Source organism: Patagioenas fasciata, chromosome 1 (genome assembly GCF_037038585.1).
Source record: "Patagioenas fasciata isolate bPatFas1 chromosome 1, bPatFas1.hap1, whole genome shotgun sequence".
NCBI classification, from domain to species: domain Eukaryota; kingdom Metazoa; phylum Chordata; class Aves; order Columbiformes; family Columbidae; genus Patagioenas; species Patagioenas fasciata.
In genome coordinates, this window is record NC_092520.1 from 58,916,571 (window position 1) to 58,936,693 (window position 20,123).

The 20,123-nt window shown below is 41.7% G+C and overlaps 1 protein-coding gene across 3 annotated transcripts; it reads right to left on the reverse strand.

Annotated features, from left to right (window-relative positions):
* Positions 1–508: 508 nt before the first annotated feature.
* Positions 509–19,947, reverse strand: POGLUT2 (protein O-glucosyltransferase 2). Of its 3 annotated transcripts, none has more exons than XM_065829686.2 (10): positions 19,827–19,947; positions 12,222–12,427; positions 11,601–11,806; positions 10,751–10,828; positions 4,337–4,509; positions 3,076–3,313; positions 2,300–2,509; positions 1,853–1,942; positions 975–1,079; positions 509–758 (listed from the first exon to the last, which is right to left on the reverse strand). In XM_065829686.2, the coding sequence occupies exons 2-10, from the start codon at positions 12,301–12,303 to the stop codon at positions 741–743; spliced, it is 1,200 nt and encodes a 399-aa protein (XP_065685758.1). In that variant the 5' UTR covers positions 12,304–12,427; positions 19,827–19,947; the 3' UTR covers positions 509–740. The 3 variants fall into 3 exon arrangements, with proteins under 3 accessions (XP_065685758.1, XP_065685755.1, XP_065685756.1); XM_065829683.2 differs by lacking the exon at positions 19,827–19,947 and adding an exon at positions 14,961–15,385; XM_065829684.2 differs by lacking the exons at positions 1,853–1,942; positions 19,827–19,947 and adding an exon at positions 14,961–15,388.
* Between the last annotated feature and the right edge of the window lie 176 nt (positions 19,948–20,123).

Here is a 20,123-nt window from a genome sequence, read left to right on the forward strand (position 1 = left end):
AATCCATGTATGGATCATTTTCTGATGATGTTGATATGCTCAAAATTAACAGTTGAATTACTTAATATCAGTGGGAAGCGAGTATTTTAAAAATAGACTAGACTCTTGAAACAATTATATGTCTAACTTCAGTTCTACTTAATCATTTTCATATTTCTAAAGAGACAGAGTTTCACAGACAAAGCATCTGTTAAAAATCATATGGAACTTAACACTTTTATCCAATATTCCTGAAGTACCCAATAGGAACGTGCTCTTCCTTCGGGTTACAAAAGATGTATTATAAACTTAACATAATTTTCTTTGAGAATACTAATTCTCCCAGAAGGAACAAAGTTAGTGTCTGAAGAAGATGAGTTTGGATGGATAGATAGATAGGGTGGGGGGTAGATTTACAATTCTTATCTGCCCTTTTTTGCAGAACACACTTGTGAATAGACTCAGTATAACAAGCATGAGTAAAAAAAGCCCTGCATTTTCAAGGTATCTCAGGACAGTAACACATGACTGATACAAACATGTTTTTTATTAAAAAAAAGGTTTATGAAAAAGGCTCTGCAACTACTGCATGATTAAAAAGGCAACAGGGGTGGTTTTCTTCCATATGTAGATCATTATATAGTAAACTTCATATAATATCCATTGGCATTATCCACTGGCACTTTAATCCACGTTTTTCTTCTTTCCTTAAGAAGACAGTCTGAATGTAGATGAATATTTAAACAATTATTTTATTTCTGTCAGAGTTCATCTTTGGCCTGTAGTCAAGAAAGAAGAAGCATTTGTCAGTTAATTGGAAACTCCATTTTTAACTGTCTAGTCCTGCAAATACATTAAGAAAGGTTTCTAAGTTCGAAAGGTGTTAATGGTCTGGTAACTGATACCATGGGGTACTGAGCAACAGCTGTTCCAATCTGGTTGAATAAGAACCAAAGACATCCAGCATTTATAATTTCATGCTGTATGTCCTGTACCTTTTTTCTGTGGCAAGTACATGGAAAAAGGTCATCCTCAGGCTGCTGCACTTTCTCCATCCCATCTCTGATTTTTGGCTCACTCACTTGCAAGTTGGCATATTCCTAGTTTTTAAAAAAGGAAGGTATCATTACTTCATAAACTCGTAGACTGTACATCTAGTTGCACTCTGTTTCCCTGAAAATAAGCCCTACCACGAAAATAAGCCCTAGCATGATTTTTCAGAATTTTTGAGGACGCTCAAAATATAAGCCCTACTCCAAAAATAAGCCTTAGTTACAGTTCATAAAAAAAAAAGTCAATTTAAATAGTGTCCAGGCAGCTATACATGTAAAAAAGTACTACGTTTTGGAGCAAAAATTAATATAAGACCCTGTCTTATATTTGGGGTAACAGGGTAAATACCTCAAGAAATCAGCTGAGTAATTCTGTAAAAACTCTGGGGCTACACAGTCTGTTACTCCATATTGTGTCATGGATGGGTTAAGCAGATGCCTGAGTGCAGAGAAGGGCCGCTTCGGGTGCCTCACTGGAGTTTTGGTATGTCGGTGCTAATGCACAGATATTTTCAGCTGTGGTTCACAGGGTGTGTGCGTCTGACATGGAATTCTTTCATCATTGTGGGCAACATATTCTTGCAGATTAGATCAAGATTTATGGGATCTGATCACTTCTCTCAAAGTGCCAGCGTAGTCTGAAGGGTTTTCATAAGGAAGAACCACATGCAATGTTTGCAAACCAGCTGAAGTTCTTAATTGCTGCTGCTTGATTTGTGGCTTCAACTACTGGACTGGCCAATTTCCAGCAGCTCTGTAGCCCTAAATTCTTTCTGTGGGACTTCTGTTTTTGCGGTAGTAGCTGTTAAAAATATACCAACCTGGAAAAGTTTGAAATAGTAACAAAAAATGTGGTCTCCCATGAGATTATTTCTTGCAAATTCTTGTCCAGATTTTGCAATATTTTTTGCCTGTCAAAGAAAATAACATGTGTTTTTTTTTTTAAATTCTCAATCAATATTTCAGGATGCCAGTAACAATTCTGGAGTTAAGTATAGCATTGATAGTTTAGGATAACTTATTTTTATTTAATCATTCTTAAAATTAAGGCATTCTTATGAAAATACTCTTTTAATTTTTCCAAAGTTCAATTTAATTTCAAATTAAGGGCAGTATTATGTATTTTTCAAAAAGTGTTTTTCTTATTTGTAGAATTGATGACAATAATTTTCTAAGCCCTTCTAATAGATTTTTTTTGCTTTAAAGAAATGCACTTTTTGCTCTCTCTGTCTAGAAGCATTGCTGAGTGCTTCTAAATGTGTATTTACCTCTTCATCGTGCTCTTTTGCCCACTGTAGTTTTTCCAGTAGATCGCTCAGGTCGCTTTTAAATGGAATATAATGTTTCCATGGCTGCAGCTCATTATAAAAATGCTCATAGTAGATGGAATCTTGCTTCAGCACCACACTGTTTCCTGCCAGTAGATAAGGCAATCTGTATGCTGCCACTGTGCCATCAATATTAATTTGATATTTATACTGGAAAGAAAATAACCATTATTAACAAACAGAAGACCCAAGTAGCTTGGTTAGGTTATATTATTCTGAGGGCACTGGTATTACTGACTTGCCGATTTTGAGAAATGTAGGATTGGCTAGGCAAGCATCAATGTTTAAGTAGCTTTTATTATTTAGCTTGGAATTCATCACAGTGCAGGGAACAGGGAGATGCCCTCTTCATCAATTAAGTTCTCTGGAAATTCTTAGATGCCCATCCTTGGATGCAAGGGTAGATGTGCCACTTCATCCACTGATTTTCCCACTATGTTAGTTATGTTAGTAGTCCTGATCGCTGAATCAGGAAAAAGAAATAAAAAGGGATTTGGAGTTACATAGATTACATGAGGTTCTACAGAACCTTTAGATGTAAATCAAAAATTATTATCCTCAGCATTAAGGGCTACATAGCAGTTAATCCCACTGGAAGGATGCCTGCTCATGCTTGGTACTGGTAGTGTGCTGAAAAAACTAAAAATCACTTTATTAATAATATATACAAAGTTATTAGATAATAGGAAATACTGAGAACCCTGTTTAAGGCTTACCTTAAAAAAATCAAAGAATGAAATGTGCTTAACGATGGGGCCATAGAGGCTCTCATCATGTTTAAAAAAAAAAAAGTTTGTGAAAGCAGCATCTATGATCTCTGGGTATTTTCTACTCAGTTTCACAAGCTCAAGCCTCTCTTTGCGGCTGTCACGTCCTCTCCAGAACGCGGTGGTGTTCTTGTCTTCCCACGATGGGCCAGTATTTGCTTGAACTGACATCATATCCAGACTGACTCTGGAGGAGAAAGAAGTGATTTAACAGTGAAGCCTACTGGAAATTTTTTTAAGTGCAATTACTTAAAAGAGTTTACAGTACTAATAGGCAAATACCAATGATGAAGGTTAAGTTGTGAGCATGCCCCTATATATATTGTATCAGTATTTTTGCAGCAATAAAAATAAATGAGGAATGTCAAGTTCACAGGCTTGTGGCAAGATGGCATCGGTTCGATGACAACATCGCATGTGGAAAGAGAGTACCTGTCAGTTGTCATGGAAAAAAGTGGATAAAAGTGGATATGGATGAAGGTGATACAGGGTAACGCAATAGCTGATAATTGTGATGAAGCAGTCATGATAGCCCAAAGCAAGTTTTTTTAGTTAACTAGCTTAATACAAGATATTTCACTTCCTTTGCTAAATTAAAACACATAAATTGGAGGGGCAGTGGGAAGCCAATTTAGGAATAGTCTTGGTAATAAAGACAAGGAACCTAAATGGAATACAGTGAAATGATGAACAAGTTAAAAGTGGATAACTAAGATCTGGCTTTTGAGTGTTTCAAGACAGCAACAGAGCAGTTATGAAGGCCAGTTATCATCAGTAACCAAAGGGGAGATGGTAGGTCCTAGGTTGAGTTCTGGCTATGTTGGGCTTTAAAAGGTATAGAAAAATATTTTAGGAAAATCAAGAAAAAAGGTACCTGGCCAGTTGTCAACGTGTTCATAAATATCTACAAAATATCTACCCTCAAAACATTCCCTCTAAGTGCTGTTTTCAGTGACTTCACCATGTTTAGATTGATTTTGATCTTTGAAACAGAACAGTGAAGTATTTTAATATATGTCATTTATGTTACATATTACATAACTTGGCTAATACTAGGATGCTGGTTACGCAGCTATTGCCCATCAGGTGCCAGTGTCTCAATGAATAAATAAAGAGGAAACTAATTAATATACAAATATATTTTTAAATACAATTTTAAAATACAAATATCTTTTTCAGAATTTTGTGAAAATGTTAAGCAATTTCTTACCGTCCCATAGTCTCCAAAACTGAGTCTGTCAAGTCATATGTTGGCATGACAATGTCTTTTGACTCACTGGACCCACACCATGAGAAGATGGGGTGCAGGTTCTGTGGGGATTTCCTTTTCTCCAGAGGCCAGTCCCCCAAATTAACAAAAAATTCTACATCTGGCATTTTCACCTAAACAGAAGCAAAGTAGGCACAAATGATTTTAATATAAAACACTGTTTTCCTGCTGGCATCTTGCATTTTGAAAACAACCTCAGTAAAAGAAAAAACGTCAGGTCTCTAATATACTTAATGTACCCGTAATAAATAGTTAAACTTTAGAAACATGTTAGAAGTACTCAGACCACAGAGAAAAGCCTACAAGAAAAAAAAAAAATTAAGATTTGCACAGAGTCACATAAATGCCCCCTTTTTTTAAGGGATAGGACAATGCCAGTTTAGAGGATGTTTTCTTGTTATACTTCACAATTGGCCACAGGTTAGTACTGGAATCTAGTAAGCAATCATCTAGTTCTAAGGGAAAATGAATCAGCTTGTTGACTGTATGGAAAATTGTTGTTGGGTGGTAGATTAGTTTTGTGTTACATCCATGAACTGATTTGCCCTGTGTCTGCATGATGACTAAATCCAACAGGAGAGAAGTAACAGAAACAAACAGCCATGATGAAAAGTCCACATTTAGTCAGTGCTGGGGTTGATTAATAAGCTTAACTTCCTCACTTATTAAGAATAGTCGGTAGTATGGAACCATATCTGAAATTGCTGTTGCAGCCAAAAAGCAGGCCGGGAAATGTTATAACAACATGACAGGGGGCATAATTTTGCTGCTATGTGGAACTTTAACGCACACCCATCTTGAGCATTGTGTGTGGTTCTGGTATTTGCAAGTCAAGAAAGAGAAGTTACACCAAAAGGCAACTGCTGTGATAGGGATGGACCAGCTGCCTTGTGAGGAGAAACTGAAAATGGTGCGACACTTCAGTTGAGAGAGCAGAAGGCTGAAGGCGACATATGGTTGAGTTTCACAGAACCCTGAAGGCAGGGATAATGTGTGTGTAGAACTAATGCCACATCTGTTCTTAGTTCACTCTTATTGTGACATTGATTTTTTTGACTTTTTTAAATATAAAACTCCACTACATCCCTCAGTTGCCTCTTTCAAAGCAAAAGAATCCAACCCAAATTAGGTTATCTTTGCCAAAACATCCTTCTTGCCAGACAGTTCTTTTTGAGAAAGTGAAACAAGAACTGCGCTGTTTTCACGAGATAAGATTTCACGTCGCAAGTTTTAAACTGTCACATAATATTTTTTTCGTTTTTGCCTCCCTTCCTTAATTGGGTATTTGACTGTTACGAATATCTGATTATTATATTGACATTTTTGGGAAACTCTTAGACTAACTCCAATATCTCTGTCCTGACTACCAACAGGTAATTTAGAGATCACGATTTTATGTGTGAGATTAGGAACATTTTGTTCAAGTGTTATCATCAACTCTGTCAGTATCTGTATGAGAAAATACCTTCACTGAAGAAAAGAACACTTATGAATGTTAATAATTCTCAAATGAAAATGTATTATACATATACATGTAAAAATGAGTTGAAACATATTGCTGACTCCTCATTATATATATGCATCAAAGCATTTCTCCTCTCAAACCCCTTTATTCTTCAGGTCAGACTGGCTGGTCACAGCCTAACACTTCAGGATTCTTCTGTGTCCCAAATAGGTTTTGTTAAGTTACTGCTTTAATTTATCTTTATGGACAGAGATAGAAATGAAAAATTTGCCAAATATCAAACACCCTCCTAAGTGGTTTAAGATATTTTTCTCTGTCTTGGCGACATGGAAAAACCTTTGGCAGAGATATTCAGAAATTCTAAGGGCAAGAGACCCAAAGCAGGACTTTTTGTCTTCAGTATACAGACTGACAGAAAAGGTTTTATTGTACCTTAATTTCAAAGGGTGTTTGGCTACACATTCTAACCTTCAGCACAAAACTCTATTAGCACAGTGCCATCTAATGGTTATAATGGACATAGAAAGGCTATTTATCAAACATATATAAATTCTACATTTCCTTTCCAAACTAAGTAAAGTTGGCTTGTCCACCCAAGTAAAGACCGATAGTTTTTATCTTTAGTCCAATCTGGTGACAAATCACCAAATTCAATCACCTCTCTCCAGCACAACAGCAAAGGGAACAGCATAGATGACAGAACAGCAGTTCTAGAAGAGACAGCAGGCTCGCCATCTCTGTGAAGAACTATGTTTTGCTTTGCATGGAAGCGCAATTTGTTATAGACATCAATACTTTAAGATCCTGCAATAGTTCACACTTTACTAGCAAATATATGCACAATATCGACAGAGGTGAATAATGCCCGATTCAGTAAATGATAAGCAATCTTTTCTTGTTGAGAGCTAGACAATCCCAAATCACTTCACAATTCATAATTACCATTTTCCACATGCACCAATGGGAAATCCCATAAATTTAATATTAGTGTCATTGGTTAATTCTTCAATTTGATCTTTAAGTTGTTGATATTTCTTTACTTTCTCTACTGCTGAATTGGCCAAAGACATTAATTTACTTTCATATCTAATTGTTATGTCAGCTACCAGGGCCTGGTCTCCTTTAACAAATACCAGGTCCAGTTTATACAATTCACTTTTCTCCTCTTTAAATAACAGTTCTTGGAATACTACTTGTTCTTTCTTTTTAGCTTTGTCTATCAAAATTTCTCATAATTGGTTATGTCTTTCGATCCTGGCATCCTGAACTACAGGACAATGCCCAATAATATGTGCACATGTCTCATTCTCTACCTGGCAACGTCAGCATGATTTGAGTTTCTCATCTACCCCTTGGCAAACATTTTCTTGTGGGGTAGACATTTGCTCTTAATTGTAGAGCACTAATGAGCTACCTGTGGAGAATGTCTCTGCAATATACAATCTATTTACTACAGATTTTATCCCTCTCGAAGTTTGAAATCCCACAGATATAGGATAAGAGGCTGGTCCAATTTACAAATTCTTTTTTCCTCCAGTTACAAGGCCTCTGAAAGTTGATTTTTGAAGCGGGTCTCTCCCATTCTGAGTCTGGTTCCTCATGGCCCAATTCCTCTGATATCACAAGGATGGAGCTTTATCCTTATGCCCTCTTGCTGCAATCCATTATCTTTCAAATGCTTTTCAATACCCTCATGTTTAACGACAGCTCTTATTGTCTCATCCGAAGACTGTGCAAGTCTCTGTAAGTCTTCGAGCTTGTACATTAGGAATCAGTGCTGAGAGTCTGGTAATGCCCAGCCCACTGTTCCGAGTACTTGAATACAGGATAGCACCACAAGCATTTGTTGGTAGATGTAACCATTCCTCAACAGCTGTTTGAATTGCCAAGTCAAGGCTTTCCAGGTGTGGTTCTTTTACATTGGCCTGATCTGCTAAGTAGGTCAGTTGTGGAATAGCATTTCCTTTCAAGATGTCAGCTTTCTGAAAAGGCTCCCATGACACCTTTCTAATTTTTTGAATCCAGCCCTTTACTTCTTCCAGAAGTTCTGACTTTTATATTCCTTTCCAGAGGTCCACACATAACCCTAGATACTCTTCGGAGTTACCAGGTTCATGTTCAGTGAAGTGCCGCTGATCAACCAAAAAGGACAATTAATCATATAAGAGTCTTTTGCTGGCTGAATGTAAATGCTGTGGCACTTTTCTCCCTGTATTTTGAGGCCAGTTACATTACAAAATACCTTCAAAATGTAAATACTTTTTTGCATACCTGCCCATGATCCACTCAACAATACCAGGTCATCTGCAAAGGCCACAATTGAAATACTTTTTGAGCAGTGTAGGAATCCCTCTCCTTTCTCCTTCGATTTCCACAGCAGAGAGTCCAATGATAAATTAAATAAAAGTGGAGACATTGGATCACTTTGTTTCACACCAGTCTGGATCCCAATGAGATCAAACTGTTCATTCTTCAAGAAAATATGAGTACAGATGTTATGGTACATATTTTTATTCAGGGCAATAAGAAGTTGGTTCACGCCCTTCTGTTTAAGAGCTGTAATGATACGAGAATGCCTCACTGTGTCAAAGGCTTTAGGTAGATCAATGAAGACCACCCCCAGGGCTGATTTTTCCCTTTTTGCACTTCAAACTATAACAGTTTCAAATTTTCTGTACATCCTGATGACTTCATAAGTTCGCTTTGTTGTGGGTCGATGGGACTTGCCTTGGTGAATCTTGATGTTAAAATTGAGAACAATCTCAGAATGGTTGATTTGATGGTTACTGGCCACCAATTATTGATGTCACTTTGGTGGTCTGGTAGGGCCAGTTTTGCTATCAACACAGTCTGACGTTCGGTATTGTACCAGTTACCAGTTTATTAGTACAGTGCCATCTAATGGTTATAATGGACATAGAAATGATACAAATTATATATGATCTACATCCTCAATGACAGAATCATTCAACAGGTTAAGTCTTCTTCTCCAGCCCAACAGATATACTGTCTTTCAGTGACACTGTCTTAATAGAAATTCCTACAGTGTTTAATGGAGATGAGACAAATTGTGTTTTCTAGATCTGTAAACAGTTTCTGTCTTTGGAGCTAGCAAATCTTTTCCAACATTTACCTGAAATAGCTTTGATGCAATTTAATTCCATTATTTCTTGTCCAATACTACCGACATCAAGAACAGCTTACTTCCATCTTCCACAGAGCAACCTTTTAGATAATGAAAAGCTACATTCATGTCTCCCTTAGACACTGTCAGGTGAAACAATCCCCACTTAAACAAATCTTCATTTGTATGTCCAGTCATTCTTACCACTTCCCTGTGCATCATCAGTAACTGAACAATCTTGAAGTCTAACAGCCAAAGGCAAACACAGAAGCACAACTGATGCATTCCTAATCCTGAGAATAGTGGAAAGGTTACTTTACATTTCTTTCACGTGTTTGTTCTGTTAATGTGTGTGTTTAGCTTTTCGCAACAGCACACCACTGTTGACTCATGTGAAACTTGTGATGCTGCAACCTCCACACTTTCCTGCAGAAAATAATCACACACTCCCTATTTTAAATAGGTGCCATAACTACATGACGTCCAGCCTTTGCATACTATCCTGCTCTTGTCACTTATTTTATCCGTTTTTCCATACAATTTATCTCACTTGCTAAGAATTTTTTTATTTATTATGCTGTACCATAAAGTGCTTGCAGGTTCTTTCATTTTTGTTATATGAAAATTCAATAATCAGTCATTCTAGTCCATCATTCAGTCAAAGTATAACTAACTTATTCAATGGGGACTGAACCTAGGACAGTTCTCTGAAGAATGTATTTGTAACACAATTTACCTTTCTGGAAACATTGGCAACCATTATTTAAGTAAGGCTTTCCAAGCAGGTTACAGTAGCTTCTTCTAGGCAAAGTTTTCCTATCTTGTTTGTGAGAAACTTGTGAGACCCTGAAAAAAGCTAACTAAAATTAATATACTTGAGATCCATACAGGAAACTTATTATCTTGTTATAGGAAGAAATTACATAAGTATAGCTTGATTTTTTTTTTATGTTAAATGAATGTTTTTTCACACCAATTACCTCATCTTTCAGCTGTTTAATTTTTATTAGATTTTTAAGGAATTTTTGGGGGGTCAACAACTCCGTTTTACAGTAGCTCTTCTATCTTCTCTCTCTCCATTTTAAAGACAAGTGCTTTACCATTTTACAGTCAAAACCATATATTAACTCAGATATCTTCATCTTTCTCTTACTAATCGCTTTAGACAATGTCACATATTAGCGTGCTGAAACCTTAGTCTTTCGGTCACTAAGTACATAACATCAGGTTTTTTTCCAAGGTTTTCTTAAGGAAGAGTCTGTGTGGTGCTTTTTGCTTGTTCATCAAGGGAGTTTCTCCACATGTTGCATGTTGGGCTTTTGGTGCTCTTTCTGAACCCTTCCTGTCTTGTTTTCAACTTACAGAATTCAATGCAGAATGATATAAATTCCCTGTTATTTTCAGTCACCTTGTAAGATGCACTAGCAGAGACAGAATTTTCTATTAGATGCTACAGGATGATTTACTTAGTCTATAGAAAAAAAACAAAACAAAACAAAACCACAAAACACTTTGTCCAAATCTATCAAACTATAAAAGCCTGCTATTTAATTCACATTTGTGATACTCCACACACTGATCAGATAGCATTCTAGAATATGCCAGCTTCAAACATGGCAAATCCATCTGACTTTTCCATTACCAATCAAAGAACAAGAAAGTATTTTAACAGAAATATCCTATAAATATGCTGAAGTGTATTTGTTAATCTCAGTCTTCTATAAATTAGGACATGTAGAATAAACGACTGTACAAATGTACTCACTTTTCTTGTCAAAGAAAGCAGTATGGCATCCATGAAAATTCTGAAGCCAACATGCTCCCCATATGTCTTGATATAAACCTGAAAATAAACGAAGTTTTACTGGTCTGGTGTTTTAATTTCAGAGAACAGCCAGCACAATTTAGAGCTCTTTTAATCACTTAGTAAGTAACTAGTCAGATTATATGGCTGTATAGATTTATGAATCAGCTGAGAAGCTTTAGAAATCTCACCTCTCTAACTCATCACAGAAAAATGACAAAAAAAAAAAAAAAAGGACAAGCTTTGCTTGCATTTGCAGACATTTTAGGTCTGTCTCATGGAAACAAAAATTGGTTGCCTGTTTCTGTTGTGTTCCATTGTTCTTGTTTCCATATGAAATTCTACTGAAGTCAGTTGAGTTTTGTTAAAAAGAATTGTAGCTCTGGTCCTTGGTGGAGCCAAAAGTGGTATTTCTTTACCTCAGAATTATGCACAACATAATTTATTGATGCATGTCAAATTAGATGATGAGGACACTCCACAGCAATATTACTCACAGAATGGGAAACTGAATTACCATTTAGAAGACTTGGGTCTGTGCCCAGTACTCACATTGATTGCTTGGAGAATAATTTGCCTTCACTGTGCTACGGTTGTTTCAGTTATAAGGTGGACAAAAAGCACTTTACAAAGTAGGACAGATATTACTGAGCTCATACGCAAACTGCAAAGTATTCAAGGATAGAGAAGCAAGCAAATGAAGTTCCTAAAGAAGAGACAAGAAGCCTATCAACTGGGAAGAGCCAAGCAGCCTAGTAGTATGACATGCCACCAGATGCCTGTATGGACTTCAGATCATCCCATTCCGTACCTCATTATCTTTGATGGTGTAATGACACAAACTCTGTCTCTGTCCAAACCTCTGTGGAATTTCTTTTGCAATCTTATCTGGATCAACAATGGGAAAATTGGCTAGGTCTCTTTGAATCTGTGGAATGATTTGAGGGCAGTTCATCTCTTCCAGCCATACACTGCTCTCCTCCTGAGGGCAGTCACAGTTTTCATGGTAAATAGGTCCTATCAGGAACACAATTGTTTTATTTTTAGTAGATCACAGTATTGAGCTGTTGAGATCACAAAATTGGGTCAGGAACTGAGCATTCATTTCTTAGGGCCAAACCTTCAGCAATTCTAAAAGGACATATTTGAACTTTTTTTTACTCCAATGGTGTCATGCCAAGCTACACCAGTTTCCATGTGAGCCCTCTACAGGTATTTGCTAGGCAACAGCTTCAACAGCATTTGTTTCTCCTTACTATTTTGAATAGTACATGCAGGACACATAATGAATCCATAGTTCCAATGGGATTTGATAGTCTGGAGAAATACTGAGGTCCTGCAAAAAACCTACGCTTATCGTAGAAGACATTTGGGGATACAGTTTGTGAGAAAAAAACACAATAGAAATTCTACGTGTAGTGCTGCTTCTTACCTTTTAAAATATATGGAGACTTTGCAACATGTTTATCTCCAGTTTTGACTTCTATTTTCAGGGTTTTGTAGCTTGCATACATCCTGTATCTCACAAGGAAGGAACCATCTTTCCTGTCTAACACTTGTACACCAATCCGAGTGAACTGTTCATCAGGAGCCGTGATCTTCACCTGGAATGTATTTTCACCCGGTGTTGAAGTGAACCTACCCAGAGAATAAATGGGAGCTTAATAAAAAAGGAAAAACACAGCAGCTTTCTTAGTCTGATCACTGACAGATTTCCAGTGACCTTACTGAGCCATGCTAGGTCTTTATGAGCACATCCTAATGTTCAAAAGCAAGGCATGATTTTCCCAAAGGGAATTTTGTTAGGCTACCTAAAACATCTCTGTTAGAAGCAGAAGGTATCAAGAAAGTTCCGTTCAGATACTCAGTAACACAGCTTCAAAATTACTTGGTGCCCTATATGTTGAACAGTGTTGGAAATACAGTCTTTGATTACATGAGAACAGAGCACCTTTAGAAATTCAGCATAGTTTTTAATTACGAGTAGCTCAAGTGTAAAATGATGGGAAGGTAGAGAACATGCAGATATATAAATCTTGGTGGATGTATCTTGGTGTCCTGCCCCATAGCAACAGGAAAAGAGGCAATGGTTTTAAACTGAAAAAGGGTAGATTTAGATTAGATATAAGGATTAAATTCTTCACCATGAAGGTGGTGAGGCACGGGAACAGGTTGCCCAGAGAAGTTGTAGATGCCACATTCCTGGAAGTGTTGAAGGCCAGGCTGGATGGGGCTTTGAGCAACCTGATCTAGGGAAAGATGTCCCTGTCCATGGCAGGGGAATCAGACTAGATGATCTTTAAAAGTCTCTTCCAACCCAAACCATTCTATGATTCTCTAAAAAAATACCAGAATAAGCTTCACTTTAGCAGCTTAATAAGTCTGTTATTTTACATACAGGAACAAAATATTTCCAGCTTACTTTATTTTCCAGGTATTATTTAAGGAAGTGAAGAACAAAGTTAAACTTCTAAATCATCATGGTAGCTCATACAGGGGGAAAAAAAAAAAAATATTGCAAATGCGATATTTTGGTAGGGAAAAAACATTATAGTGGGATCATGTAATTCAATGTGTATGTATGACATTTTGGTAAAATTCGTCATACATCAGTTGCAGAAAAATCTCCATAAAACCATAAAATAATTTGAAAAATAATGAAGTTATCACATATCATAGAGGTATTAATAAAATTAGCACAATCAAAATGCTGCATCTGCCAATTTTCTTCCAACTCTTTAAACATGGTCCCAAATATGTAGGGAAAGTTTGGGATAAAGAGAGTTGGTGGGAGTGGCTGGACTGACAGATTACAGCCCAGCAGTCTCATCACCTTTCCCGAAACTTGGCCAGACATACTAGAGAGCTGCCAGTTCAACTAGACACAGGAAATATTTACTGCCCAAGATAAACTGAATTGGCAGCTTCCAGACTTGTGTGTCCCATGGTGCATCTAATCTGGACAATGTGGATGGAGCACTCTCCTACCTAGCTTGTACAGTCAAGGTTTCTTTCCTGTAGAAATGTAAAGCCATGAGCGTCCTCTAAAAGTTTACTTAATTTGTTCATATGAAATTTATCTAATGGCCTACAGAGTACTTCCTAAATGATTCTACTGATCTTGTGCCTATGTGTCTAGGAGAAATACTGATGTTCCCAACAATGGAACCAAGCAGGACACCTGAGCAGGTATATAATAAATGTATTATTGCAAAGGTGTTGACAAAGTAGAATAAATCATAAATTGTTCATAGAATGCCCTTAGTTGGAAGGGACCCACAAGGATCATCAAGTCCAGCTCCTGTCCCTGCACAGGACAACCCCACAGTTCACACCATGTGTCTGAGGGCATTGTCCAGTCTTTTCTTGAACACTGTCAGGCTTGGGGCCATGACACCTCCCTGGGAAGCCTGTTCCAGTGCTCCACCACCCTCTGGGGGAAGAACCTTTTCCTAAAGTCCAACCTAAACCTTCCCTGGCACATCTTCCTGCCATTCCCTCAGGTTCTGTCATTGGTCACTAAAGAGAAGAGTTCGGAGCCTGCCTGTTCCCCTCCCCTTGTGAGGAAAATATAGCCGCCATGAGGTCTTCTCTCAGTCTCTGTCTCCAATTATTGATTGGACCAATACATGTGTTTTGCTGTTGAACATTTTCATCATAGTTTCTTTCCTCATCTCAGCCCCTTGAGCAGTTATTTGGTACTCCTAAAAAGATTAATTAACATTTTTAAAGTGATAAAGAGAAAAATTCACGGGGGCGGGAGCCTTCAGCACCAGTAGTTTCCTTTTCTGCAAGAAAACCCCATGTGAATTTCTGCCTACAAGGCGGAGGTGTCGGGGGCACAGGCAGGGAATCTCAGCCCCGCCGAGGCCGGGCCGGGCCGGGCAGCCGCTGCTGTTCCGGGCGGGGAGCAGGACGCTTCGCTCCCTCACGAAAAATCCAGCAAGTACGATTTTGACCTAGAGCCCGCAAATATTTAAGTGACTGCCCAACGTGGAGGGGGTGGCGGTGCCCGGGGAAGGGCGCGTAAAAAGCTCTGCCGCTCCCCGCCCGATCCCTTCAGCCTCCCAAGCGGGACAGGGGTGGGAACGTGACTTTGTAACCGATCTCTCGGATTTTTTTTCTGCCCGCAACCGAAGTCTCCGTGAAAAGCAGCCGCCGCCGCGCTTACCTCTGCCCTTCGGCATCCACGGCCTGCACGTAAAAGTAGCGAGCGGGGAGCGCAGCCTCCGCCCGCAGCCCGGGCCCCCATACCGCGCTGCGCTCGGGGCTCGGCCGGCCGCCCCCGCCCGCCGCAACGGCTCCTAGGGCGAGGCAGAGCGGCCACAGCCCACGCATTTACAGCGCTTCCCCCGACGGAGAAACACCGCCGGGGCGCGGGAAGGGGCGCAGCCGGGACCTTCCTCCTGCCCTCACCGTGGCACCAGGGAGTCCCGCCCTCGGCGCGGCTGCATGGGGTGGGGGCCTGGGCGGGGAGGATCGCGGGGCCTCTGCCGCCCTGACTCTGGACCCGGCTGCCTGCTTGGCTCCTCACGGTACCATCCCCGCGGCGGCCGAGCGGAGCGGAGCGGGGCGAAGCACGCCTCTCCTTCCGCGGGAGCGGGGCGGACGGCGCCGCACTTCCCGCGCCGAGCGGCGCTGCCGGGAGCCGTAGTCCGGCTGAGAGGCAGTTGGAAGCGGTTGGCGGCAGTTAACGGCCCACGCCGGGTCAGCGCGGAGCTGCCTCAGTCCCGGAGAGGCCCGCCGGCTCCAGGGACTCCGCCGGGACCTACCACCGGGATCACCTCAGCGGAAGGGGACTTGGTAAGAGGCACAAAAATCTTTCAGAAACCCCCAGGCATAATGTAGCAAGACTAAGCTTAATGTAGCAAGGCTAGGCATAATGTAACAGAAATCTAACAGAAACAATAGCTCTATACGGACATGAGGCAAAGCGGGATGTCTTCGGTTTGCAAGCTGGGAAGCGTAATGTTGCACTAAATGAAGAAAGAGTTACATGGCTTTTGCTGAGTAGCTGCACAAAATGACACCACGTGTACTCAAGAAATTAGGTCAAGAAGCTGACTCTGGGGGTGGCACCAGGCCACGAAGACAAGAAGGCACCACCAGGGACCCCTGATGAAGACTCCAGAACACCAAAGATGGACTGCCAGCAAAGGGCAGGGTTATGGAAATAATTTATATTTAAAGTTATGTGTAATGCATTAACTAAGCAGTAGAAACAAATGAATATGCAATAGGTGTATGTAATAAATACCAAGAAGTGTGAATCATGCGCACGCTCGATTAGAGGAGTAATCCTCCAAGCGTCTGGCACGCTGCAATGAAAGTGCCTGCTTTTTAATGCTTTCAAAACAGCATTAGTCTTTTTGCTGACTTTTCAGTATCAGACTGGGGAAAGCTGCCTCTGCCCGTGTCTCTGACTTGGGCATCCAGATATGTCGGTGTCACCGTTTTCTCCATGTCATGAACTTGAGTGCTGCCATGAGTCAGCAGTGTGCCCTGGCAGCCAAGAGGGCCGCCAGTGTCCTGGGGTGCATCAAGCACAGCATTGCCAGCCGGGCAAGGGAGGTGATTGTCCCGCTCTGCACTGGTGCGGCCTCACCTGGAGCACTGTGTGCAGTTCCGGGCACCACAAGATAAAAAAGATATAAAGCTACTGGAGAGTGTCCAGAAGAGAAGCCATGAAGTTGATGAAAGTTTTGGAGGGGAAGCTTTATGAGGAGTGGCTAAAGTAATTTGGTTTGTTCAGCCTGCAGGAGACTAAGAGGAGACCTAATCACACTCTACGGCTTCCTCACAAGGGGAGGAGGGGGTACAGGCACCAAATTATCCTCTTTAGTGATCAATGGCAGAACCCAAGGGAATGGCAGGAAGATGTGCCAGGGGAGGTTTAGGTTGGACATTAGGAAAAGGTTCTTCTCCCAGAGGGTGGTGGAGCACTGGAACAGGCTCCCCAGGGAGGTGTCCCAGGGCTAATGAATGTAGTCTTTTCCAGCCACCAACCTCATTACAAAACACCTTGTGGCAGGATGCAAACCCCCCTATCTCCCCCTCCTTCCTTCATCATTGAAAGAGTAGACACATCTCCCTCTCTCTCTGCTACTTGAGGCTAACAGCTTTTGTTTGTCCCCAGAGCACTCTGGCCAGGGCCATTAGGAGAAGGGAGTGCCAAGGCGCCAGGGAACCGCTGGGCACCCGTGGCCAGCGTGGGGGATGTTTGGAGGCTTCAGGGGCACCCCACAGCCAGTGTGGGGGTGCAGAGAAGCTGTTGGAATGCCTACAGTCAGATCTGATCAGCCTATAAAAAATGGGACTCTTGTCGAGACTCCGCCCATTGTCGCGGGTCTCTCGGAGCACGAGATGCTGCCGCCGAGAGTCCCTCTCCCCGGGATGGAGACTCCGCTTGCCTTGCCGCCACGTGTGTGAGTAAAACTTCTCCTCACAGGACTGTGAGTGTATTTATACTTTCCATGCACATATACACATGTAAAATTAATCCTCGCGTAATCGCAGGTGTATTTTCCTCCCGTGCTTCCACATAAGCACGTGTAACTTTCTGTGCTCAATACGAGCACGTGTATAAATTATTTCCTCGCACAATCATGAGTGTATTTTCCTCCTGTGTTTCCACATAAGCACGTGTAATATTCTGTGCACATTTGCACGTGTATTAACCCTCACAGGATTGCGAGTGTATTATAAATTTACCCTCACAGAATCGTGAGTGTACACTTTCCGTACTCACTATGAGTACGTGTATCTCTTTAAAATAATCCCACACCGTGTACAGGCAAGTGTGTACTCCTCCCGGACTCAGAGACAGCTCCGGCATTGTTTTGGGTGAAGCCATGTGCATGCACTCTGTGGACCGCCTGTCGTATTAGTTGCTGCCTATTAATAATTTTCCTCAACTGATATCTGAACCTGTATTTAAGTCACTTTTGGAGTGCTAAAACTCTGTTTCTCACCGGTTTAATAAAAGTTGTTTTGGACCCTGTTGTCCCTTAAACTAACCTTGGGGTGCCTCCGTGACATACCTTAAAAAGTTATCAAGCTCTAGCTTCTAAAGGCACATTTTCTTCTCTCCTGATGTTCCCTTTTACACGATTTTTCAGGACATTCAGCTGTTAGAAGGCTTGCAATTTCCAGTCTAAAAATTCATGCAGGCCCTAATTTATGTCCATGGCCCCTGAGCTCCTCTTCCTTCCCCATCTTAACTCTCTTGATGTGTTTCACAGGTTGAAATGCACTCATCAGCTTATATTTTGCTGCATGATACAAGGCAATCTCTTTTAGTAGAAAATAACTTTAAAGATGCTTTTATTTAAAAATAAATTTTACACCTACAGAATTTGCAGAACATCATTCCTCTTCCTAGCAGGGCAGCATCATCACGTTAAAAAAAGGCACAGCAGAGATGACGTAAAGGTGACACACTTATACCCCCCTGCCGTTCTCTCCTCCAGCTTTTCTCCCTCACATAAATGCAGCTCAGGGAATCCATGTGGAGATCTGGCACTATTTGTCAGCACCCAAACAAGTTGTAAAATAAATCATACAACCTAATTTTAGTCCTGGCTGGCAAAGCAAGCATTGCTGCTATCCTAATGTCTATAATTTGGCTCAGAGAAAAATGCTTTGGAGGCAGAATTGTTTAATTACTTCAAAGGCTGTTGGCCGACGAAGGCTCAACAGGCTTCCAGCTGGCAAAGGCATGAGGGACACTCTGCATGATGAGAGGCAGGTTGCCTTGGGATGAAGCCACAACCAATTCTGAATCTGATCTAGGTCTGGTCTTACTTGTGTCCAGGGGGGATGGCAAACTTGGCTGTGCCAACAAGCGTGAGAGGACTGCCCTCTGCCTAACTACTGAAAACTATCAAATAAGTATTAACGTCTGAGGAAGCATTTTATTATTTTTTCCATTACTTGCAGCACCTCTCACAGAAACTACTGCTGGCAGCAGGGGCTCTGTGGGCTGAGGGCATCATGCTGTAATCACGAGCATCTAATCTTCTGCCAGCAGGACACCATATAACTTTTTGATCTTTCTCTGCTTTGGTTTTCATTTAAATTTTTACAACTACTTCATTATTAAAAACAAACATTTAATATTACAAACCTGAATATTTTAAAATAAATAATTTTTAAATACTTATGGCAGTACTGAAAATGCTCCATTCATGTCTCCAGTGTCATTGTGTTTGTTCACGTTGAAAATATGATGACTGCAGTGCAGATGAGATGGGAAATATTGGCAGCAGTTCCACATGCTGTTACCTGAAATAATCTTTTGTTCCTTTATACAGTTTCCCATAAGCATTTTTGTTACACGTATTCTCACTACTGTCAGGGAAACAAAGAGAAACCTGGTGCAAATAAAAGATCTGGACGTCTGTCCCCTAGTCCCCAGGAGGAATCCAACACTCACATTTATGCTCCTACATCTTCCCCACCTTGAACGGGAAGATTTGACCGCGTTAGAGGGCGATACCAAAACTGAGCCAAGATTTGCCGTAAGCCAAACCGAGCCTATTTAACCTAACGAAGCTCGGGGTAGCAGGGCCGGGAGTCCCAGGGCACCGGGCAGAGAAGAGCGGCCTCTGACTTTCCCACATGTTTGGGTCCTGCGCTGGGCCGTGCGGCAGAGCTCCGGCACCAGCACCCGCAGCCCGACGGCAGGGAAGCACCGACCGCGGGCCCCGGTACGCGGGAGCGCCCGCATTTCAGGAGGCTGCGGTGAGGGCGGGGGGTGACCCCGCGGCTGCCGGGGCCGCAGTTTCGGCTGTCGCCTGTTCCGGAGCTGGGCAGCTTCACTGCCAGGGATGACCGCCGGCGATGGGTAACTTATATCAGGATTTTCTGCGGTCACGTACCCATTACTCATCGCAGCTTCACGTTCTGCACCTGGAGCTCCCTGTCCCCACCAGGTAACGCTGCGCGTCCCGCTCCTCCCCCTCAGGCAGTGCCTCCTCTCGCTCTCTCATCTACCTCCCGCCTTTCCCGAATCCCCGTGCAGCACCCAGAGCCTCACCTCGGCGGGCAGGGGAAAGCGCTTCCCAGCCCCGGTCAGTCCGGGGGAGCGCAGCCGCCAGCCGGGGTACGCACGGCTGCCCCCGCGGGCCGACCCTCATCGCCATCCACGAGATCCTTCCTCCCTCCCGCCTGTGGGCCAGAGGCGGAGGAGACCATGAGGGCGAAGACGGGGGGGGTACGACACAAGGTTAAATATGCGTCTCTCACAGCGCCAAGGTGTAGTCGCTTGCACCGCCGTCAGACGCGCAGGCGGCTGCTCTCACACACCGTGAGAGGCCGCAGCGGGAGGACGGTC